Here is a 24,795-nt window from a genome sequence, read left to right as displayed (position 1 = left end):
TGATCGTGTCCCCTTAGCCTTTATTTTCTATAGAATCACAATATGCTTAAGTGTATCTTCAAGAGATGACACCACTCAGCCCTGACTAGTGGTCCCTGACTGTCCTGTGGCCGGTGACTTCTGTTGAAGGCACAGAGCTGGGAACAGAGGACTGTGCTTCCAGTGTGGCCACATCTCTTGTGCTGCAGATGCTCTGTGGGATGACATCTGGCTCAGGATCAGTTCAGTCTGGTGCAGTGTCCATACCTGAAGGAACATTGACACCCAAGGATACCTCCACAGCTGCACTGGGAGCCAAGGTCTCAGCACCTAGCCACAGCCAGGATCTTCCTTCATGAAGTTATTTGGAACGTTTCTGCTCATTCACGGCAGCCTGGAAGTCCTTGTTGCTGATCAAACCTGTTGGCTTTCTTTTTCCTCCCTAGGGAGCTTATTGTCATATGTAAACATGGACAGGTCCCTGGGGGCTTTCTGGACAAGCGCTGGAAAGAAGTCCAGCCCCCAGGTTAGCTGCAGCACCACCTGGGACGGTTCTCCACACATAGACCAAGGCCTAGCTGTGTGCACTGTGGAGTGGGCTCTGGGTCTGGGACTGCGGTCCGGAGTCTGCCTTCAGGAGTGGAAATCTGCGTGCTGATTCCTGCCTGCAGGTCCTGACAGACACACTTGGTCCATTTTGTGCATATCACCTTGATTTTTCATGTCCATCATAGAAAAGAGTGATTAAAAATTAAAGAAAAGAGAAACTAGAAGGGAGAGGATGCACAGCTGAGCACTGACCGCCCCTCATGCCTGGTGCTCCTCATCGCCCATCCTCAGTGGTAGGGGGCTGCAGGTGGGCAAAACTCAGAAAGACTTGCTCCAGCGAGATCTGGCTCACAGAGTAATCGTCCACTCCATACTTCTCCTTGGCTTTCTCCAGGATACCAAACACCTTTTGAAACAGAAAAGCTACTGGTAAGAGAGCACAGGGCCCAGATAGTGAATCCTCTGGTAATGGGAAGTTAGAGCTCACCCTACCATTCCCCAGTGTTGTCCTGGAGCCCCTGGAGAAGTGACTCCCACAAGGTCAGCAATGCTTGGGGAGAGGATACTGGCCATACACAGGCAACAAGGTGGAAGCCAAGGCTTTGCTTTTCTCTCAGAGCGTGACCTTGGGCAAACTGTGTCCATCTCTGGGGCCAGTTCCCTTTCATGCAAACATTCCTTTTTTCAACCTCAAGTATTTTCCATAAAAACTGAAGCCCAGCAGACATAAAGGTGAGTGGTAGAAGGAAACTAGACCATGACTCTACCCAGGAAAGAGCCTGGAATTACCATAGAGCGGGGGAGTCCAAGAAAGTCCCCCTTAGTCGATATCAGCACCCTGTAGGATTCTGGGGCCTGCACTCACCTTGGCCCAGCTGAGGTCATAGCCAGGCAAGTGATAGTGGACCATGTTTTGGTGCTCATCTTCCAGGATGCTACCTGTACAGAAGAGAGCATATTCTCATGTAGGTCAGGCTAGAGAGGATGGCCTGGGGTCCTTGTCGAGGGGCCAGGTATGTAGGATAAATTCTGTGCAGCAGCTAACATGCCCAGACAGGGGCCCAGGCCCCATCCTGCACCATCACACACCTGGGAAGGTCAGGTCCACAAATGCCTTGAACTCCTCTAGTACTTCTTGCTTCCCTTCACTCCGGACCTTGGCCTGCAGGGAGTAGCCGCTGCCAAACTTGCTCTTGAGGTGTTGTGGGCTGCCCAGGCACTTGAACTGGCCCTGAACCATGATGGCCAGCCGGGTACATAAGGCTTCACACTCTTCCATACTGGGGAAAAGGAGAAAGCCTGAGATGGTGCTGGAGGCGGCTGATGCTCACCCTGCATGTCAGAGGCTTATGCAGACAGAAGGGTATCTATGCCCAGACCAGGCCATTCCTGATTCCCCAAGCTGGATGGACCCACATGCAGAGCCTGGGAAATGTCCTGGCAGACCCTGCACTAGCTGCTGCCATATCTTCCGCTCACCTGGTCCCACCCCAGCCACCCGTTCCGGCTCTGCCCCTGACCCACAGATGCCCAAGCTCTACCTGTGGGAGGAGATGACAATGGCCTTGCCAGACTCCCGGGCCCGGGCCACAGTGTCCCACAGCAGGCGCCGGGCCACAGGGTCCATGCCAGTGGACGGCTCATCTAGGAAGATGACTGCAGGCTCTCCGATGAGGGCTATGCCGGTGCTCAGCTTGCGCTTGTTCCCGCCACTGGAGGTGGATGGGTGACAGGTGGGAGGCAAGATCAGTAATTAATATGAATACTCGGGCTTCCAGCAAAGGCCCACACTCAGTGACTCTAGAGCATCCTAGGTGAGAGGAAAGGGATGAGTAGTACTAGAAAGCCTACTGTGGAGGGAGGCCCTGGAGGGAACTGTGCCAGGGGTCCTTGACATGGCCACTCAGCTTGCCTCGGCAGGAAATGACAGGAAAGTCCTCTCATGTGGTAAGGTCTAAGTCGTGCTATCAAATCCAGTCTGAGTCTGAAGCCATTGGCCTTGAGCTCTACGATAAGGAGACCCTAAACTACTTTGAGAAGAGCCAGGGCTGATCTCATAGGAACAGAGACCAAGCATAGGTCGTACCTATAAGTCTTGACCAGTTTGTTGGCATGCGGCTCCAGGAGCAGACCCCGCAGAGTATTCTCCACACAGGCACTGATGAGGCGCTCTGGGATGCCTCGGAGCCGGGCATACATGACCAGCATCTCCCTGCCAGTCATGTGATCTAGCAATGCGTCAAACTGGGGGCAGTAGCCCATCCGCTGCTGTACCTGGATTGGAATATGGTGTGGGAGGGAAGGAGTTAGAGAGGTCCTCTCCTCTGCCTTGGTGCCTGCTTCTATGCTGGCCTCCGTCTACAGCCCGATGAGTCTGTCCAGGGCTATCTAAAGAGTAGAAATTAGAGCCAAGCGGTGGTGGCGCACGCCTTTAATCCCAGCACTCGGGAGGCAGAGGCAGGCGGATCTTTGTGAGTTTGAGGCCAGCCTGGTCTATAGAGCGAGATCTAGGAAAGGTGCAAAGCTACACAGAGAAATCTTGTCTCGAAAAAAAAAAAAAAAAAAAAAAAGGAGTAGAAATTAGGTCCTGGTAGCTGACCAGCTGAAGTTCTCTGAGCAGCACTTAAGTGGGGACACAGGAAGGACTGGCTGACTCAGGGAGGCTCCCAAAAGGAGCAGACAGGCCAGCAAGTGGTCTAGCTGGGAGCCCGATCCATGATAGACAACTGTGGGGGCAGTTAGCATAAGAATGGTTTGATTAGCCAGGCATGGTAGCACACGCCTTTAAAACCAGCACTCAGGAAACAAGCAGGTGGATCTCTGTTGAGTTCAAGGCCAGCCTGGTCTACAAAGTGGGTTCCAGGACAGCCAGGGTAACATAGAGAAACATTGTCTCAAAAAACAAAAACAAAAACAAACAAACAAACAAAAAAGGAAGAGAGAGGAGGGAGAATGTTTCATTATTATACAAATGGTCACCATATAAAACTTTATAGACAGTTGTGATCACATACTCCCTCATTCATCAGGTAGTAACAGACATCTCATGTTCTAGGGTCTGTCTTCTCCTAATAAGAAGTGCTCATTGGTAATACTCTTGTAGTGGGCATCACTTCTCAGAGGTGTCTCAGCAAGTGCTGAGGATGCAACAGGCTCTGGTATGCATGTGAGCTGGGTGCCATTTGCCCCACCACCTCCCACCGGCTGGGGCCGGTGTGCCTAGGCTTGAAGACTCCAGAGGGTCTCCCCCTTGGAAATCTAGGGTCTGCTTTTATCTGATCCGGAGCAATTCTTAGCTTTTGGCTCCCCACGCTGCCTCCTTTCCTTCAGGACCTCAGATGTTTCTAGCACCGCCTCTCATCCTTCCCTTTATTTTCAGATCAGATGTGGATCACTGCAAGATCACTTGTGCATGCATTTCTAATCCTTTTTTATACAATTTTTGATTTTTTTGAGATGGTCTCTCTATGTAGCTATGACCATCTTGGAACTCACTATGCAGAACATGCTGGTCTCAAATTCACAGAGATCTACTGAGATTGAAGGTGTGTGCCAACATGTCCAGCAATTTCTAATCCTTAAAATATTAAGTTATTTTTATAATCTTGGCCAGGTAACTGAAAACCTTAAATCTGAGTTTGGGTGCTGGAGAGATAGCCTAGTGGTTAAGAGTGCTTGTTGCCCTTCTAGAGGACTGGATTTGGTTCCCAGCACCCACACAGTGGTTCATACTCATCTGTAACTCCAGTTCCAGGGGGTCCAACTCCCTCTTCTGACCTCCACGGGGCCAGGCATGTACATAGTATACACAAATACAGGCAAACACTCATACACAAAATAAATAAATCTAGAAAAAGAGAGCAATCTGAATTTGTTCATTCCTTGAGTGCTGTGCTGCAAATTCTGGTCATGCCTGGTTGCTTGCTCTGCTCATACACCTGGACACAGTCCTCAGCTCTCAGAAGCCTGGGATGAGCTCTTCTTCCAGTCCAGCACTCCCTGACAGCAGCTCAGGAGTCCACCGCCAGGCTTACATTCAACCCTTCCCCTTCTTCTGCTCTGTTTGGCACACAGGGCCTTTTATACTGTCTCCAGGCATTAGGTAATTAGGCATTACCTGGTCCAGCCTCACTGTGGCTTCAGCCCGACGAGTGAGAAGCTGGATGGGCCCTGGGCCTTCCCGGCCTCCTTTCATTTCTCTGGACTTTCAAACCATATGCCGTGTCCTAGACACAGAAGTGTTGGGTGGACAGACAGCTGAGTTATGTTCCTTTGACCAGCATTTCTTTCCTCCCTATCACCTGTTTAAGCCCGGTCCCGATGTCCACAAATACTGCTCTCCCTACTGTGAGCCAGAGACAAGTCTATCCAGCCTCTTGCCTGCTTCAGACCAGTAGGGCATCCCTGCTGCACCCACCTTCCCGATCTCAGAACTGATGCTGTAACCCCCAACATAGGCATCCCCTGAGGTGATGGTCTCCTCCCCAGTCAGCATTTTGAAGGTTGTGGTTTTTCCAGCTCCATTGAAACCCAACAGGCCGAAGCACTCCCCTTTCTGGACTGCAAGGGAGATCCTGTCCACAGCAAGGAGTGGTGCTCGCTGGTCATACACCTGCAAGATGCCAGCAAGAAAGCCCCAGGTGAGGAGGCCTGAAGCTAAGCCAGGTCCTCTGGCCTCTAACCCCTGCTAGCTTCTGGGGCACTAGGGCCAGCTGGGTGGAGGGCAGGGCTTGTGTTACCTTGGAGAGCTCATTGATGATGAGTGGTGTGTCAAGCATGGAGTCCAAGCTGGGGACCAGAACTCGGCTCCTCTCGTCAGCTACATCTTGGTCCTCAGGAAGCACTGATGTCCGGTTCTGCAATTCTGCCTGATTATTTAAGATGAATACTATACATGTGAATTCCAGCCCCATGGAAGGAAGGATAGGAGCCAATGTTGACATGGGAAATGAGGGGACTTTTCACCTCTGCCCTCACATAGACATTCTTTCACAAGAGGCAGGAGGGCTTAGAGGCTCAGGTCTACACAAGACCTGTGTGGAACTCAAGGAGAAAACCATAAAGTGATATGAAGAAGAGGTTTTTTTTTTTTCTTTCAATTTACTTTTATTACGTGTATGGTTGTTTGTCTGAATTTATGTCTGTGTACCACACACGTGCCTAGTGTCTGTGGAGGCCAGAAGAGGGTTCCGAATCCCATGGAACTGGAGTTACAGGTATTTTTTTTTTAACAATTTTTTTTTCAAGACAGGGTTTCTCTATGTAGTTTTGGTGCCTGTCCTGGATCTTGCTCTGTAGACCAGGCTGGCCTCGAACTCACAGAGATCCACCTGGCTCTCGAGTGCTGGGATTAAAGGTGTGCACCACCACCTGGCCTAAACAATTTTTTAAAAATGTATTTTATATGTATGGGTTCTGTTTTGCTTACATGTATATCCCTGCACCACATGAGAGCAGTGCCTGCAAGGTGATGGGGCTCTTGGAAATGAAGTAACGGTCAGCTGTGAGCCACCACACAGGTGCTGGTGATTGAAGCTGGGTCCTCTAGGGGAGCAGCAAGTGTCCATTACCACTGAGCCATCTCCCCAGCTCTTTTCTTTTGTAAAATTAAAATTTGAATTGTGTGTGTGTGTGTGTGTGTATGCACAGGAGTGAGCGCCTCAGAGGTCTGAGGTGTCAGATACCCCTGAAGCTGCAGTTATGGGTAGCTGGTTGTTAGACATCTAACTAACGTGGGTGCCAGCTCATTGTTTCACTTTCTTTCAAGAGATGTGTGTTGCTATGTTGTCTATGCTAGCCTCAACTACTGAGCTCAAGTAATCCTCTTGCTGTGCCTTCCTGAGGAGCCAAGACTACAGGCATGCGGCACTGCGTCTGTCTGGGGAGACGTAACCGGTGGGGAGAACGCATCTGGGAGAAGCTGGAATGTTTCTGTGGAGTCAGTTCACTTCAGGTTACTCTGGATACCTAATGGGATCTGAATGGACTTTGTTCTTGTTTGTTCAGGTGAGGGAAGGAATGAAGCCTTGGAGTATATCTGAAACACTGAATGTGCAGGGTCAGTGAGATGGCTCAGTGGGTAGAGGCACCGGCGGCCAAACCCAACAGCCAAGTTCCATCCCTGGGAGGCACATGGCAGAAGGACAGGATCAATTCCCACAAGCTGTCTTCTGACCTCCACACTCACACATCTACATGCTGATTAATTAACTAATTAGAAATGAATATATGAGCCGGGCGAGGGTGGCGCACGCCTTTAATCCCAGCACTCGGCAGGCAGAGCCAGGGAGATCTCTGAGTTCCAGAACAGCCAAGGCTACACAGAGAAACCCTGTCTCAAAAATGTGTGTGTGTGTGTGTGTGTGTGTGTGTGTGTGTGTGTGTGTGTGTGAGAGAGAGAGAGAGAGAGAGAGAGAGAGAGAGAGAGAGAGATAACAAGTGGAGCAGACAGACTCCTGTCCAGCTGGGCACCTCCAGCGGCTCAGGTAATGACTGCTAGGTCGCCACCTAGCGTCAGGATCTCAGGCTTTATGGCAGACCTTGAAAATAATGAGTGCTGAACCCCTTACCGTGCCGGGACAGTGTAGGGAACTGGCCATGCCAGGCAGCCACACTGTGTTGGCATGAAGCAGTGTGACATGGGAGGAATGCCCAAGGCACACAAGCTCCAAGGCTGGGCTCACAGGGCGGTCCTTCACCGTCAGGTCCATGGCAGATGTGGGGCACACCTATCAGCATTCCTGAGCTTCCAGGAGCCACTCACCACAGTCCACCTCCTCTGGAAGGCACAGATGAAGGTCCTCAGTCTCCACAGCAGGTTGGTCTCAATGAGGAAGAGCAGGGTGAGGTAGATGCACCCTGAGGCAGCCATGGAGGTCACAAACTTGCCAACCCCTGGGGTGTTCCAGGCATAGAAGTTCTCCTGGTACTGGATGTCTGTGCAGGGCAAGGAGCAAGGCTGGGCCACCTGCTGAGTACCCTCTCCTTTCCCAGACCCCGGCACTGTCCTTAGCCCCGCCAAGCCACACAAATGCCCACCCCCTCTATCAAGGCTCTATGCTCCAATTCTTGAGGGCATGCCTTGTGTTTGTCAATGTCAAACAAGAGTCTAGGTACTTTCTGGCTCTGGAAGAATTTTGCCATGTGAGATGTCTCTTGCAACCTGTGACAAGAGACCAATCACAAATTACAACCTTGTCTGCTAATCACACTACTTTGAGTTGAAGCTGGGCAGAGATGTTAAGATGCCCTAATCACACCCCTCTCCAGGCATTCAAGTTTAGAGATGGGACAGGCATTCATAAGCCCTGTCCTAGGATAATAAAGGAGACCGGTCCAGGCATAAAAGCCTCCAGCCCGAACAGGTCTAACTCTTAATCTGTAAATGTGACTTTGTTAAGAAATGAGACATTTGAAGATATCACTAGTTAAGACCTAAGGGGGAGATGCTGGGTTTAGGGTTAGCCCATATCCAGTGACATGCCCTTGTAAGAGAAAGGCAGGGAATGTGAAACCCAGAGACACAGGGGAGGAGGCTGGGCATAGACAGAGATGAAAGCCAGGAGCCTGTGGGATCATGGAGAGTGGACAGAGGAAGGACGGATCCTCCTCTGAGCCTCTGGAGGGGCATGGCATTGCCTGCACCTTAACTATGGACTTATGGCTTCCAGCCTCATGAGAAGACATGTGTCTATTGATCATACTATAGGCTGTGGTACTCTGTTCTAGAAGCTGCAAGGCACCAGGACATGTGGGAAAATCAATGCCCAGATGCAGGCCCAGAACATGTAAGCAGGAGTAAGGGGCAGGGAATGTGGATAGAGTCTGATGACTCAGAATATGGAGCCCTGTTATGGCTGGAATGCAATCCCTATTGGGAGGTATTAGGAAGGAGGATATCTGGGGCTGGAGAGACAGTGCAGCAGTTAAGAGCACTGGCTTCTCTTCCAGAAGAGGATTCGATTCCAGGTTCAATTCCCAGTACCAACATGGTGGTTCATAACCAACGTTTCTGCCTCTGGGTACCAAGCATGAAAGTGGTACACAGGCAATGCATGTGGGCAGAACACTCATACATATAATTATTTTTAAAGGTGGAAATTTAATCCAACTGTGGCATTCAAAAGTGGGGCCTCTGAACGGTGATTAGCATTAAATAAATTCTACAGGGTAAAGCCTTGTAACTGAACCCTGGTGGCTTTCTAAGAGACCAGAGGACACATAAGAGCCAACTCATCTCAGGTCACATGAAGCCTTGTGCACGTTTGGGATTCTGTGTGTAAGATGACCATTGCCAGAGGTGGGCCTTTGTCCTTGGAGGGCCGCGGGACAGTAAGAACCTCTTTGATCTATAACTTAGCCTCTGATACGGTGTTATAGGGAGCAGGAAAGGGTTACTATAAGCCCCTTAGCTAGGCAAGTCCTGGGAAGCTCTGGCTGTAAGGGTGAGCGTGGAAGAAGGACCCATCTGGACACTCACTGTACTTCTTGCAGTATTGACTAGCAACCCTCGAGGAAGTGCAGTAGCGCTGAGTCTCATAGTTCTCGTAGAAGCTACTGACTGCCATGCCCAGGCAGTGGTTTGGTAGCACCAAGAACACATGATCCAAGGTTCTGGAAAGTTCTACTAATTTCACAGCTGTGAAGAGGTACAGACAAGTTAGTGGTGGCGGACACAACACACTTGCCTGAGGACAGCTCCAGGAAAGGAAGGTCAGGCCTCAGGTATCCCTGTATCAGGCACTGGCAGACAAGATTTAGCCTAGGCTAGGCCAAGGAAAGTGGTCCCTCCTTGTGTGGCCCTGGGGGAATGCTCCAGACACCCTCCCACCATTGTGGCTGGCTAAGCAGGGTCTCCTTGTACGAAGTGGTTAAGTGGTGGCCAGTGGTTTAGGGTGCCATTCAGTCTCCCACCTGGGATGCGCATGATAGTGACTATGATGAAGGTGGCAATGCCCGACAGGATGTTGAATATGGTCAGCCTGGCATAAGCCGTGGACGCAGCCGAGAAGAAGCAGCTCATGAGGTACATGAGGGGGATGATAGCCCAGCCATACAGCATGAGCAGGAGCAGCAAGTCAACCAGGTGGCCATCCCTCGTGAAGGCGTGCACATCGAAGGCTTGGAACACCACCTGCAGTAGCACAGATGAGGTAGGTCAGTGAACAGGCCAACGGGAAGCTCCCCAGGGTCAGGGAAAGGGAGTGATGGGTCATTCAGTGGTCCTTAGGCCCTGACTGGCTATGTGAGACCTAATGGCTCCACCGTGGCTGTCACCCTGGGACCTCACCTCTGCTATCCCACCCTGGGACCTCACCAGGATAGCTATCCCAGTCCCTGCCCATCAAAGGGTAGGGAACAAGACACCGGGTATTTCCAACTGTCCTCCGGATCAGAACTCAGCTGCTACATGGCCTTCTCTGCTGGTCCTGGTTTTGCAAGGGGACCCCAGGTGTGCTCCCTGGGTGTGCAGGGCAGGGTGTGGCATACCCAGCACTCACCAGAAGTAGTAGACTGGGAATGAAGAAGGAGATGAGGTCCCACAGCAGAGCAGAAAGCCAGAAAGTAGCCACGCGGACACCGCTCACAAACTGAATGTGCTTGGCTCGGACAGCCCTCTCACTGACTGCCAGGATAGAAAAGGTGCTGGCCAGAAATGCCATGGCGATGAGCAAATTCAGGGCGATGTCAAATCCCTTCCGGCCCCTGGGGAGGGCAGAGCACAGTGCGTCTGGGTAGTGGGAAAGATTGAGCCCTTGGTCATGACCATCCAAATCCATGGACAGTGGCCAAACCACTCAAGGGGGGATAAGAAGAACCCCACTCCCTGAGGACGGCTCCTCCTGGTGTCCTGAATGAGCAAGGACAGCATTCTCCCCTAGGCTTCTTCTATAAGTTTCTAAACCAATGTCTCTGTGCACTCAGGGACACTTGCACTTCTGTTTGTCATTTGGTCTGCTGGGAACTCCTGCCCACCTCTGATCACCTCTAGCCAGACCTCACTGTTAAGGTCCTGAGCCTCCATGGTAGATTAAATTCCCCTTCCTATTACATCTAGTGTTCTACAGCCAGTTGACAGCAATACCTTCTAGAAACAGGGTCTGAAACTTTCCCTCAGGGCTTAAAAATCTGCAGATCATCTCAACAAATGGTATTAGGATAAAGAGTAGTACAAAGCTGGGTGTGATGCACACACCTTTAATCCCAGCACTGGGGAGGCAGAAGCAGCAGATGTCAGTTTGAGGCCAGCCAGAACTACATAGTGACACCCTGTCTCAAAAAACCAAAAACCAGCCAGGCATGGTGGCACTAGCCTTTAATTCCAACATTTGGAGGGCAAAGGTGGGTGGATCTCTGTGAGTTCAAGGCCAGCCTGGTCTACAGAGTTAGCCCAGGACAGCCAGGGCTGATACATACAGAAACCCTGTCTTGAAAAACCAAAACAAAACAAAACAAAAAACCCCAAACCAAAAAATGTTTGACAAGGAAAAGAAAGGAAAGGCAGGGGAGGAGAGAAAAGTAAGGCCAGACCATGGACAAACCCTAAAAACCCCATGTTGATAGGTCACGTGCCATACAATTCCATTTTTTGGGGGGGGGGGGTTGAGACAGGGTTTCTCTGTGTAGCTTTGAGCCTTTCCTGGAACTTGCTTTGTAGACCAGGCTGGCCTTGAACTCACAGAGATCCGCCTGGCTCTGCCTCTCGAGTGCTGGGATTAAAGGCGTGCGCCACCACTGCCCAGTTACAATTCCATTTTTATGATAACCACAAGAGGAAGCCCTACAGAAACAGCAGATGAGCAGTTTTAAGGGCTGAGAGTTGGGACAAAGAGTGGCAGTTGGAGAGTTCAGGACTGTTTTGAGGACACTGAGGGTTAACAAAATGACACTGAGGGCCACCTCTGGCTACACAAACAAGCATCTGCCTGTATGTTGTATGCTGTGGGTGACTTTTCCATGAACAACTGGTATCCTCGTAATAGTCTGTGCCCCTTAGCCTGCTCTTTGGGCCTTCTAGCCTGTAGCCTAATGGGTATGATTGCCTTTCTTGAGCTCTAAGCACAGCCCCTGCCCTACTGCCAAGGACCCGGCCGGGAAGAAAAGCAAAGATGCCCACCAGATCCGCAGACCACAGCCCCTGTGGGACAGGTGTTTGGGTTCTGATTTGCCGACATGGGAAAGGCTGAGGGGCTGGGTAACCTTGACTGAGAGGCAGCGACACCTAAGAGTAAATACATAATTACTCTGCCATCTACAAAGCCTTATTCCTGCCACTGCCCCAATGGCAGTCCTGGTGAGGGACACCTGAATGGGTGTGTGAGCTGCGCACGTACTCGTTGAACTGGTCCTTGGCAACTTGCAGGGTGCTCCGGGGCTGGGGATAGTTGGAGATCTCAATGGAGGCCCTGGGGCCACACAGCAGCTTGAACAGAAGATTGTCCACGATGGCCAGGGCGGTGGCTGGGGAGTGGTATGCCTGGTTGTTGAACAAGGCAGTGACCACTGTCTGCTCTCCTGTGTCTTTGAAGGATGTTGCTACCAGGCATCGCTCATTAAAGCCACCCCCTTCCACTGAGGCCCTAAAAACCAGGAACTCCTCTAGGTCACCTGTGGAGTAATGCAGTGTCAGGGTGGGACAAATAGGAGCATCATCATCATCATCCCAATGACTCTCAGGGATTCAGCACAGTCACAGGTGAGATGGGACCCTGGGCTCCTGGGACCTCCACTGGGCCAGCAGTGCCCACCATGGTGCTGACAGCTTCCCAACTGCTGATATAATCACCCATTTACCAAGAAGAAACTCGCTCATTTTGTCATCAATCTGTCCACAGAACCTCAGTGTTGCTGGTCACAATGTGGAAGGGAACAATAAAAGGAGAAAGCCTTCCAGGACACTCCATTTAACCAGCACATGGCAGTTCTAAGCCTGGGGCAATACTGATCTATGGCTACCAGAGACTCAAGGCAGTGGTAAATTTCAAGGTGTCTGATGGAAGCACCCCATGACATGAAGGCCGCTATCAGCAGCCTAGCCTATAAACAAAGACAAGTTATACGAATATCACTGGGCTTCTGCATTTTGTTTCGTCTGCATGTGTGTCTATGTGAGGGTGTCAGATTCCCTGGAATGGGAGTCACAGACAGGTGTGAGCTGCCATGTGGGTGCTGGGAATTGAACCCAGGTCCTCTAGAAGAGCAGCCAGTGCTCTTAACTGCTGCACCATCTCTCCAGCCCCTGCATTTTGTTTATAAAAGGTCCTAAAGAATGGGTGTGTCCAAGTCTTAACCATGTGCCTATGTCTCTGGTATCCCAGGAATATTTCCCCTGACTTAGTATTATGAGTATCTGGTGATGTCCAAAGGCAAATTTGGTTGTCATGATATGAGGTGGGCCACACCAGGGATGCTGCTAAATGTGTTACGAAGGCAAAGGACAGTAAAGGACAGTCCACCCTAGAGACAGCACTGACACAGTCAGCACCACTGGGCCCTGCCCCAGCCCCTCCTTACCTAGCACTTCACGGTGTTCCTGCCCCTCAGCCTGCAGCATGTCTGTCAGGTGCTCGGACAACTGACGATCTAGCTGAGAGGTTCCAGAGACTGAGAAGGGCACCACTGTTCTACCATACTCAGCCAGGCCTAGCTTCAGGAGAGGGTCATCAAGGATCTCTGAGGTGTAGTTGATAGCCAGGAGAGCCAGGGTGATGCAGGTCAGGGGCACCAGGACCTGAGCCGCTACCATCTTCCATTCCCGCCAGCTGTATGTAGCCTTCTTCAGGAACATGGCCCAGAACTGCTGGCCGTGGAGGGCGAGCTGCGGCAGGGTGAGGCAGAGGTGAGACAGTCCACGGGGGCAGATCAAGCGCCGACCCAAGGGACACCCCTCTGGGGGACTCTGGCTGACATTCAGGCAGCCATACCAAGAACAGTTTGTGGTGATGTGGGGCCCCCGTGGAGTTCAAGAACTGGGATAACAATGTGCCTGCAGGTCCCTACATGGGTTCGTGAGGTCTCACTACAGCCACAGAAGCTTGGCTCTTGGGGCCTGCAAGAGTGCTGGTCAAAGTTCAGCTTTAATGCACAGCTCAATCTCTATGATACAGTCTTGCAGCCCACAAGACTTGGCAGATACTTTTATCAGAGTACTGAGTGTCTGGCTGGGCCCCCTGCCTCTCTTCTGCCCTTCACTGGAAGTGTCTCCATAGAGAAGGCTCTGGCTTAGTTCATGCATAGCAGACTCCCTGGACTCCTCTGTGCTATATCTTTCCTTCTCGACCTACTAAATGCAGAGTCTCAGGACCTAGGGACCAAGCTCCCAGGCCCAGGCTGTGCACATGTTGGCATTTTGAATTTGGGGTAGACCTTGGTATTCTGGCTATAAAATGGGAGCTGGGTCTCCCTGCTGCCCTCTTACCTCATTAGGTGGCTACCAAGGCAGGCTAGCACAGAGCTTGGCATAAGGCAGGCCCCCAACAGGGCAATTTCATTGTTAAAAGCAAATATACAGTTTTCTGTAAGTGCCCAAATTAGAACATCAAGACATTTCAGGCAGGTGTGGCAGAGCATACCTGTAATCCCAGCTCTTAGAAGCAGAGCCAGGATGATCACCACAAGTTTGAGGCCAGCCTGGCCTACATACTGAGTTCTAGGTAAACCTGGACAACAGAGTGAGCTCTTTTCTCAAAAGTATCAAATAAAAAAGCCATTTGAATGTTCTCTCTCCCTCTGACCCATGCAGCAAGAGCCGTGATCTGCCCTCAGCTTTCTACAGAGATTCCTGCTGTGTGGACTGCCCCCTGCTTCCCCTAAGATGAGGACTTCAGAGGACCATAACGCTCCCAAGCCAGCCTTGTGTGGTCCCAGCTTGAGGTGCTCACCCCTGTGTTGAGCTTGAGTATAGCTTCTTCTTCCTCTATGAGGGCTCCAATGCCATTCGTTGGGTCCATCACCCCACACAAGTTACTGTCCAAAGCCCAGTCACTTGCCCGCCTCTCGTGCTGATACTGCAGAGCAGGAAGCTGGATGGCTTGAATGTCCATGCTGGTGTCCACCAGCTTACCAACCCTGCACCAGAATACAGTCACCAGTCATACTCAGCTTGTTGGTAGGTGAGGGAAGTTATTGTTCCACCAAGCAGCAGACAGGGAAAGAGGCCTTTTAATGAGGCTCTGGGGTTGGGGATTTAGCTCAGTGATAGAGCGCTTGCCTAGCAAGTGCAAGGCCCTGGGTTTGAGCCTCAGCTAAAAAAAAAAGAGGCTCTGAAGCAGAAAATGCCACCAGCTTGTGCTGTCACTCACTCATTCACTCACTCACTCACTCATTCATCAATATGTATCTCCAGAACATCATCTCTGTGTAGCCAGATGTAATGCCCATAGGAAGGAGACAACAAGTTGGGGCTCCAATGCAAAAAAACTCCAGCATTTATAACCAGGATAACCAGGGTGTTCAAGGAGGAAAGAAGAAATGTACAGCACCATGGCTTCACCATGTGTGAAGAGGCTCATCACACAACCTGTGCTGGGTCCCAGGAACACAAAGGTCAGGGGTACTGTCTGCCAAAGCTAAGCCTGGGAGGCAGACAACCATGCTTCAGAAGGGCAGGGCAGGGCTAGACACAGCAGAGGGGGAGGGGGAGGGCTGGCAAGTCCTGCTGCAGGTGCCTGGGCTCAGGATGTCTACGGCTGCACTGTGACCTGCTCCAGGCGGCCACAATTGCTGGAGTTACTATTTCCACAGACACCATTCTCTTCAGGCTCTGGTCAGGAACAGAACTTCAGTCAGTCTCCCTGCACACCTGGGAAGTTCTCAGAGGCAGTGCCCTCTCTGGTTCTTTCTGCTGGCATTTGCTTGGCTGTGCCCATGGTGTCCCTAGCTAGTCACTCGGTAGAGAGATGATAGGAGAAATGAATTCGTAAAAAAGTGAGTGAATGTGAACAAATGAACAAACAAGCAAGCAAGGAAGCCAATGATATTCTTTTCTGTTGGAGTGCTTCTGACAGAGACCTCTAAATGACAGGTATGCGTCACTAACGGATGACAAGGGTTGCTGTATGATCCACTCCTGGGCATTTATCCAAGAGGAATAAATGCCTGTAACCACACAGAAACTTGTATATTAACTGTTCACAGAAACACGATCCACAAAAGCAAAAAGAGAAGCAGCATACATGTCCTTCCACTGAAATGAGTAAATCAAATGAGGTCTCTCCAAACGATGCAATGCTGTTCAGCCACGACAAGGAAGGAATGTTGTTCAGACACACGCTACAGCCAGGATGGACCTCAAAAGCCTCGTGCTAAGTTGAAGATGAGACAAAACACCACATGTTGTACCATTCGATGTCTGTCAGATTCACGACAGGAAAGCTTTCATGACAGAAGCAGGTCTATGGCTGCAGCTGGGGGTGAGAGGAAGGACAGTGACTGCAAGTGTGTGGGGTTTTGGAGGGGTACAGAGAATGATTGCAACATCTTAAATTCAGTCTGGGGACGACTGAAAACCTGGAGCACACCAAAACCACTGGACTGTGCACATCAAAAAGGTGACTTAAACGTCACATAAATCAGAGTTTAGTAAAGCTGCTATCTAAACCAACACAGTGCTGGGGATGTTGCTGAGTACACAACAGTAGCCTAGCATGTGCTGGTGCCTGGGTAGGATTCTCAGCCCTGCAAGAACCCAACCCAACCCAACCCTCCAAGCAATCCTTGGTCAGGAAACACAGCCAGAGCCACAGAGCAGCCATGGGGCTTTCTGATCGGGCCCAAACAAGCTCCTCTCAGCCTGGCTGGAAGACTGTCCACCTGCCCCACCTGCTCTGCTCTCTGAAGCTTGCTTCAGGCCTTGCTCTGCTGGCTCCTTCCCAGGCTCCTCCTTCACTGATTTTTTTAAGCCCATTTGTCTTTTTTTTCCATTTTGATACAAGATGTTACTATGTAGTCCTAGCTGGCCTGGTGGGCAAGGCTGGCCTTGAACCCTGTTTCCTCAGTGCTAGGAATAAAGGTGTGCACCACAATGCCTGACCCTTTTGAAAATGTGTGTGTGTGTGTGTGTGTACATATGTGTGTGTGTGTGTGCATGTGTGTGTGTGTGTGTGGGTGTGTGTACATATGTGTGTGTGTGTGTACATATGTGTGTGTGAGTGTGTGTGTGTGTGTACATATGTGTGTGAGTGTGTGTGTGTGTTTGCGTGTGTGAGTGTGTGTGTACATATGTGTGTGTGTGCGTGTGTGTGTGTGTGTTTGCGTGTGTGAGTGTGTGTACATATGTGTGTGTGTACATATGTGTGTGTGTACATATGTGTGTGTACATATGTGTGTGTGTGTGCATGCCATGCAGGTGTGAAAGTCAGAGCACATGTGGGAGTTGTCTCTCCTCTTCCACCATTATGTGGGCCTTAGGGGCCAAGCTCAGGCCGACAGACTGGTGCTGAGCCATCCTGGGTCTCAGACCCATTTATTTTTCTGAGTCAAATCACAGATTCAAGTCAGAGACACCAAGTGTCACCATCTCACCAATATTTTCTTTGAATTAAAAATCGGCTACCCAACATCTGAGTGTCTGCCATGCTGCCTGTCCTAACTGCTGACAGGATCCTTGGCAGGCTGGCAGAGACTCCTGAGATGGCTTACTCAGATAAACCACTGGCCTGGAGCTGAGGTAAAATGACAAGGTCAGAGGCTGGGTGGGGCCGTGAGCTGAATATAGATGGGGCAAGCAAGTGGACCAGGGGCTAGACAGGCACTAAATCCCAGGACATGCAGAGGTGCAGAGGCTCAGAGCTTCTGAGAGCAATCTAGAATTGAGCCCTCAGGTAAAGCTGACAGCGGCGTTTTTATTCAACTACGATGCACCAAAGCCGCTCTGATTTTCCCTCCCGCCCTCCCCTGGCTGTTCTGCTTCAAGATGCACAGACTCTTTCTGTGCCGACTGTACCCATTGATCTCCCTGCAGCAATGCTGGCCTTCCCTGTTGGTCCCCACAGCCCCTGAGGTAGATGCCATTGAGCATAGCACAACATCTTACAACTTACGGTCAGTTATTATGCTGCCTCCTCTGACCATGCTTTCCTCAAGAAGAAAAATAATTTCATAAATATATATTTTACATCCAGATATTAGCACTGTATCAGCCAAATAAGCATTCAAGAAACTCCCAAGAAATATAGCAATGGTCTGGTGCTCCAAGGATCTGAGAGCTAACCTTCACCCTTCTGGTGTAGAAGCACAAACCCTGTGGGGTGACCCATGCCTGAGAGAACTTACTAACCTTGTGCTGTGCTGTGGAATAATCTTTTAGTACACTGTGAAGATGTGTCTCTCTGATTGGTTTAATAAAAAGCTGAACAGCCAATAACTAGGCAGGATTTTTGGAGCAGAGAGTATGCTAAGAAGAAGAAGGAGTCACCAGCCAGGCAGGGAGGAAGCAGGAAAGCAGCATGGGCAGTACAGAGTAGAGGTAATAAAGCCACGAGGCAGACAGTGAATTAATATAAATGAGTTAATTTAAGTTATAAGAGCTAATAAGAAACAAGCCTAAGCTATAGGGTGAGCTTTCATAATGAATAAGAAGTCTCTGTGTTGTTTATTTGGGAGCTGGCTGGAGGGGTAGGAAAAGACTCACTACATATGGCACCCAGTGTGAGGTACATATTTCCATAGAAGCCTAGAAAGAAAGTTCCACACACACACAACAGAGCCGAACATGGCTTCCTAGTCCCATAGTCTCTCACATGGGCCACAGTACAGAGATGTACCTCCTGACTGCAGCCTGCAGGCTTCAGCCATCGGCTACCTTGAGCTAAGTTGCATGGCGGTTAAAGATTTTGCTCATACAGACAGAAAAGGTTACAGTAATTTTACAGATATTGTAAAACAGGTTCAAGAGAGAAAAAAAAAAACACCTCTAAACAGGTTACAGTGTGTTTATCAATGTGTGTAGGCTTAAAAAAGAAAAAAGGAAAAGGATATAGACAGTTATAAAAATAAATAAATAATTTTTTTTTTTTTTTTGAGACAGGATCTCTCTGTGTAGCTTTGCGCCTTTACTGGATCTCACTCTGTAGACCAGGCTGGCCTCGAACTCACAGAGACCCACCTGCCTCTGCCTCCCGAGTGCTGGGATTAAAGGCATGTGCCACCACTGCCCAGCATGTAAATAAATATTTTAAAAATAATAAAGTCAGGGTTGGGGATTTAGCTCAGTGGTAGAGTGCTTGCCTAGCAAGCGCAAGGCCCTGGGTTCGGTCCCCAGCTCCGGAAAACAAAGTCTTTAGAGAAGGAGTAAAGTAATAAAAGTAAGAATGAGCCACGTAGAGATGGGAATGAGCAGGGAGTTGGGATCCTGTATGCTGTTGTGTTGTCTCTGAATTTTTTGATTGCTGATGAACAAACAACAGCTGCTGAGAGACATGGATTATGGGAACTGCTAAATTAAACCAACCTATATATTTTTAAAATGTCTTAACTTCAAAATGGAAGTCAAAAAATGTTTCGTTGGGGAAGAGGTTATGCATTTGTTTACACAGAAAACAAAAGGCTGTGGATTCACTCAAGGTTAAAGAGGATCAGGTTTGATCAGGGAAGACCCCCCTAAAATCCTGGTTACAGACATAAAGAAACATCTAAAATAACTACAAATATAAAACAAAAAAATCATCTTTGGCTAGCTTGTGTACAATGCACAGTCTGCATTTATGTTAATGCAGATATGTGTGTTACCTTTGAAAGTGTATGTATTTTCAGAATAAGGAGACCAGACACCAATGAGAACAGGTGGCCCAGGTGATCCAGCCTCTCAAAGTGCCTCTGTTGCAGTTTCCTCAGAGTTCTGCATCCAGAACAGCTTCAAGATTTCTGCTAGCTGAGATGGTCCAACCTCACAGACTATTCTAGCCAGGACCTGACCATTATCCTAATATTTTCAGGGCCACTCAAAGATGCCAGTACCCCCAGACAACAGGAAGCAGTCTAGAAAACACAACACTCACATTCCCAAGAGATGAGGTAGGTGGTTTTTGGTCATTTGAGTTATGGGTGTTTGTCATTGTTTAGGGGGGTTGGTTACAAATTGTTATTGGTCATGGGGAAAAAACTGAACAAAGGAGATTAGATTCAGTGATCTCATTTTGAAAAGAAAAAGGGAGATATAGAAATGACAGAATAAAAGGGTAGATTACTGAATCTACTTTTTTTTTTGGAGTTGAGGATCGAACCCAGGGCCTTGCCTAGCACTACCACTGAGCTAAATCCCCAACCCCTGAATCTACTTTTAAACTAAAAAAGCAACTACTAGTCTTAAATATTTTACATTGGTATAGATTTTTGTATATTGATGAAAATTTAAGGTTATTTTTGTTCAAATATGCTGTACATACGTTTCTACTCTTGCTTAGGGTATTGTACCTATGCAGTTCATTTAACAACATAATGTAAATTTCTAGTCCTTGAAAGTTATTATTACAAACTATTTAGGGTAATAAAGAAATGTAGGTTAATTAATCAAACTTGTAGTTAGGTATGTTTTCAAGGTCAAATGGAGGTATATTTTAGATAGACAGTCTTCAAACACTTCAGAGACCTGCAGAATATGGCATTTTAATGTTTTAATAACATAGGACTTTTTATGACAGTGATATATGTCTGCCCCTGACAGCACCAATCTACTTCATAAAAGGATGATGGGTATCAAAGAACCTCCATATGGAGTTTGCTTTCTTTGTGACAAAAGCTAGTCATTTGGGCAAGAAACTGCCCTTTTCTTGACTACTGACAGTAAGCTGTCCAAACTGGACAAGCAGCACACACAGGAAAGTAACTGCTGAACCAAGACTAGGAAGAATAGTCCTTCAAATTTCCTGCTTCATAGAAGAGTCTGTCAGATAGTCTAGGCCTGGAGGCTGAAGATGGGTGCCCCAATGTTACAGAGAAACCTGAGGGTGACTGCCCAGGTAGCTAGATGTCTCCATTGTTTCTTAGTTTTGGAAGTGGCTTTCACTGCACTTCCTGTCTACTCAGGTAACATTATATCCTTCTGGGATCTTTGATGGAATTGATGACTAGATATAGTTACAGTTCTCCTTAGTTACGATAGAAAGTAAGTCAGATACAAAACTTTGTACTCATCAAGAGAGGATAGGTAATTTCTCTGAACATTTTTCTGGACATTGTAAATGTAATTCTTACTTGATAATTATTCCTATTGTATATAGTTTCATTTGTTAAATTTAATACCTTTCTTTTCTATTTAGACAATACCTGGTAATTATTCTTATTGTATATAGTTTTACTCTGTTAGAGTTAAAACCTTTCCTGTTTATTTATACAAAAAGGGAGAAATGCTGTGGAATAATCTTTTTGGACACTGTGAACATGTATCACTCTGACTGGTTTAATAAAAAGCTGAATGGTTGCCAGTCGGTGGTGGTGCATACCTTTCTTTAATCCCAGTACTCAGGAGGCACAGCCAGGTGAATCTCTGTGAGTTTGAGGCCAGCCTGATCTACAGAGCGAGATCCAGGACAGGGACTAATACTACATAGAGAAACCCTTGAAAAACAAACAAACAAACAAACAAACAAACACAAAGTTGAATGGCCAATAGCTAAGTAGGATTTTTTGAGCAGAGAGAATGCTGTGAAGAAGACAGAATCACCAGCTAGATGTGGAGGAAGCAGGAAAGCAGCATGGGCAGTACAGAGTAAAGGTAGTGAATTAATGGAAATGGGTTAATTTAAGTTATAAGAGCTAATAAGAAGGAAGCCTAGGTGATATACTGAGATTTCATACTTAATAAGAAGTCTCTGTGTCATTTATTTGGAAGCTGGCTGGTGGAACAGAGAAAGACTCACTATGGTGCTGACTTGTGTGTGAGGTGGTTGTCTCAGGAAGGATTGGGTTGCTCAGGCACATTCCCCCACAGAGGCTGGGGTTTCATGAGTATGCAGGTGCCTGTGAAACTCACATATGAGCTCTGGCTCGGAGCCCCTGCCCTGCCCTGCTCAATCTCCACCATCACCAATGCCCCAGGGCATAACCCTTTCGCAAAACCATCCCCAGGGAAGGTCTGGGACAGATGGAAGCCCACACCTACTGACCGAAGGAAGACTTCCTCCATGGTGGTGACAGAGGCCCCGAAGCTGGCAATGCCCAATTCCTTCTGCTTCTTTTCCAGTTTAGCAAACAGACTTTCAAACCTGAAAAAAGTGATGAGGTTTTAACAGACACTTTTAAAATAGTTTATTTCTAAATAATTGCCTCTATATACAATGAGGAAAAGACAGGGTGGAATTATGTCCTGCAATGCCATTTTTGATTTTTTAAAAATGAATTAGCCAGGCGGTGGTGGTACAGGCCTTTAATCCCAGCACTCAGGAGGCAGAGGCAGAAGAATCTCTGCGAGTTTGAGGCCAGCTTCTTCTACAGAGCAAGTTCCAAGACAGCCAGGGCTACACAGAGAAACCCTGTCTCGAAAAACCAACAAAGAATTAAAAACATATTTGGTGGTCAAACCTGAGGCCTTGCCTGTGCTATGCAAGTGTTCTACACTTCCCAGCCCAAGTTCTTATCTTTCTTAGAGAAGTTTTAGGTTCATAGGAAAATTTAGAGGAAGGGATAAAGATTTATTATGTCATCCTACTCATTTTTTTCTCTGAGCACTTGGACTTGGGCCCTGAGACCATTGCTGTGGATATCACTCTGTATAAATAAAGTGCTGATTGGCCAGTAGCCAGGCAGGAAGGATAGGGTAGGTGGGACAAGGAAGAGGAGAAGGCTGGGAAAAGAGACTGCCAGCCACTGCCATGAGAAGCAACATGTAAAGACAACGGTAAGCCACAAGCCATGTGGCAAAGTATAGACTAACATAAATGGGTTAATTTAAGAGTAAGAGCTAGACAATGGTAGGCCTGAGCTAATGGCCAAGCAGTTTAAATAATATAAGTGTCTGTATGATTATTTTATACGTGGGTTGTGGGACCTCGGGGGCTTGGTGGAACCTGGAGAGAAGCTCTCCAACTACAGACCATAAAGGAACCACAAAAGAACCTGAAAAACAAACAAACAAACCCTCTGATGACTATTACTTGGTTGTAGGGCAGGGGATACTTTGAGGATAAATTTGGAAGAATCACAACAGAACAGATGTGATGCACAAACACAGAATCTTATGAAAAAAAACCCCACAAAAATCAAACACACATATAAACCACGTAACCATATAAAAAGTTGCAACAAAATGTTTGATATAGTGGTTCCAGGGCTCAAATCTAGCTAGACATGAATATCTCAAAGTGACCCATAACAGACCTAAAGATATTACCCAGAGGTAACACTCCTAAAGCCAATAGGTGTGAAACCATGCCGATCCTGGCTGGCAGAATAGAGAAAGGTTATAATCAAGTATTTGTGCACTCTCCCCATTCAATAAATACTGAAAAAACAAACAAACAAACAAATAAAAAAAACCTTACTCAAAGCAAGTGACCATGAAAAAGGTACATGCTCTCAGCTGGGTGTGGTAGCACACCCCTTTAATCCCAGCACTCGGGAGGCAGAGGCTGGTGGATCTCTGAGTTCAAGGCCAGGTTGGTGTCTCAACCCTCCCCCACTACTAAAAAATGGTGCATGCTCTCTTATCCTGATGATGGAGAAGTGAAGCAAGCTCTTTTTTCCAGGAGATCCAGTAATGACTGCTTTGCTATTGGGATCCGTCCAGAGACAGTCACTGATGCTAGAGGCAAGAAGTTTCCTAAAAGGATATTTATTAACACAGCTTTTGGAAAAATGTAAAATGAGTGCAGAATAATGGAGTTTTTAAACTATGGTACACTTGAATCATGGAATATCATGTTACTATAAAACTGCATTACTGGGCTGGAAAGATGGCTCAGAAGAGCAATTATTGTTCTCGCAGAGGACCTGGGTTTAGTTCCCAGCACCCTCTTCTGGCCTTTGTGGGCACTGAAGACATGTAATGCTTAGACACACATACAGGCAAATTACCAGCACACAAAATAAAAATAAAAATAAATCCACATTATATGGGCTGTAGGTTATAGCTTAGTGGTAGAGTAGTTGTCTAGCATGCATGAGACTCTGGACTTGAGCCCCTGTTATAAAAATGAACATTAGAAAGTCTCTTCAAAACCTTACATAATTATACCTGATGTCCTGGCTAATTTTATGTCAACAAGCTATAGACATCAGAGAGGAGGGAACCTCAATTAAGAAGACGACTCCATAAGATCAGGCTGCAGGCAAGCCTATAGGATATTTTCTTAATTAGTAATTGATGAGAAAGGGCCTAGTCATTGTGCCTAGCTGATGGTCCTGGGTTCTATAAGAAAGCAGGCTGAGCAAGCCATGAGGAGAAAACAAGTAAGCAGCACCCCTCTATGGCCTCTGCATCCGCTCCTACTTCCAGATTCCTCCCCTGTTAAGAGTACCTGTCCTGACTTCTTTCAGTGATGAACAGTGATATGGAGGTGTAAGCCTATAAACCTTTCCTTCCCAACTTGCTTTTGGTCATGGTGTTTCATCACAGAAATAGTAATCCTAAGTGAGACAGATATTGGTACAAGGATTGATTGTGGGGTATTGATAAGAGTGACCTGACCATGTGCTTTTCAGAAGACAGTTGAAGGTTTTTGGAACTTTGGGTTGGAAAAGCCAGTGTTCAAATCTTGGTAAGCTGTTCTGTGGGAGCTAGAAGATAAGTGTTGGGGGAAATGTGAATGAAGGAGGTTTGGTTTGTGAAGTTCCAGAGGGAAGTTTGGGTCACTTAAAGACTCCATTGAGGCCACTGCATATTTTGAATTAATCTGTGGTTCTGGGGATGAAGAATCAGCTGTGATTAACAAGATACCAGAACCACTAACATGAACATGCTTTGCTGGGTCAGCTGGAACTGAAAAATTAGCTATGATTAAGGAGTGACCATCGTCATTGAGAGGAATCTTCCGGGAAGTGCTTCCTCAGAGTCAGCACACAGAAGCTGTGGTCCAGAGGTGGCCACAGTTGTAGCTCAGGCTGACAGCTAAACTTGGTCATGTGTAAGAGTTTCCCAGGTGGTACGAGTACTGAAGGCATAAGGGGTCATGGAGAGCAGCTGAGGCTTGGCACTGTGTGGCAGGGTGGGGTTCCCGAAGAGAGCCCAGGAGAGGCTGATGGTGAAAGTACAGCCCCGTTGCAGCAGAGACCCCAGCATTTTGGAGATGCCAGTACCATGGGCAACCACCAAAGACAGCAGTGGCTATGGTGTGG

General features: G+C 48.1%; 1 protein-coding gene across 2 annotated transcripts in view; it reads right to left on the bottom strand.

Moving 5' to 3' along the window:
• Positions 1–24,795, bottom strand: part of LOC118588492 (ATP-binding cassette sub-family A member 3) — a 55,014-nt gene continuing 30,219 nt past the window's right edge. For both annotated transcript variants that reach the window (XM_036194823.1, XM_036194824.1), the window contains 15 exons: positions 21,630–21,728; positions 14,409–14,595; positions 13,042–13,345; positions 11,862–12,135; positions 10,029–10,233; positions 9,442–9,661; positions 9,008–9,166; positions 7,292–7,464; positions 5,268–5,396; positions 4,946–5,140; positions 2,615–2,802; positions 2,070–2,240; positions 1,618–1,808; positions 1,394–1,467; positions 1–934 (listed from right to left, as the gene is read on the bottom strand). In XM_036194823.1, the coding sequence (XP_036050716.1) occupies positions 803–934; positions 1,394–1,467; positions 1,618–1,808; positions 2,070–2,240; positions 2,615–2,802; positions 4,946–5,140; positions 5,268–5,396; positions 7,292–7,464; positions 9,008–9,166; positions 9,442–9,661; positions 10,029–10,233; positions 11,862–12,135; positions 13,042–13,345; positions 14,409–14,595; positions 21,630–21,728 (2,701 nt within the window). In that variant the 3' untranslated portion in view covers positions 1–802. The remainder of the gene's footprint in view (positions 935–1,393; positions 1,468–1,617; positions 1,809–2,069; positions 2,241–2,614; positions 2,803–4,945; positions 5,141–5,267; positions 5,397–7,291; positions 7,465–9,007; positions 9,167–9,441; positions 9,662–10,028; positions 10,234–11,861; positions 12,136–13,041; positions 13,346–14,408; positions 14,596–21,629; positions 21,729–24,795) is intronic.

This window comes from Onychomys torridus, chromosome 8 (assembly GCF_903995425.1).
Source record: "Onychomys torridus chromosome 8, mOncTor1.1, whole genome shotgun sequence".
NCBI lineage: Eukaryota > Metazoa > Chordata > Mammalia > Rodentia > Cricetidae > Onychomys > Onychomys torridus.
The sequence above is the reverse complement of the archived record's forward strand: the minus strand, read 5'-3'. Positions and strand labels throughout refer to the sequence as shown.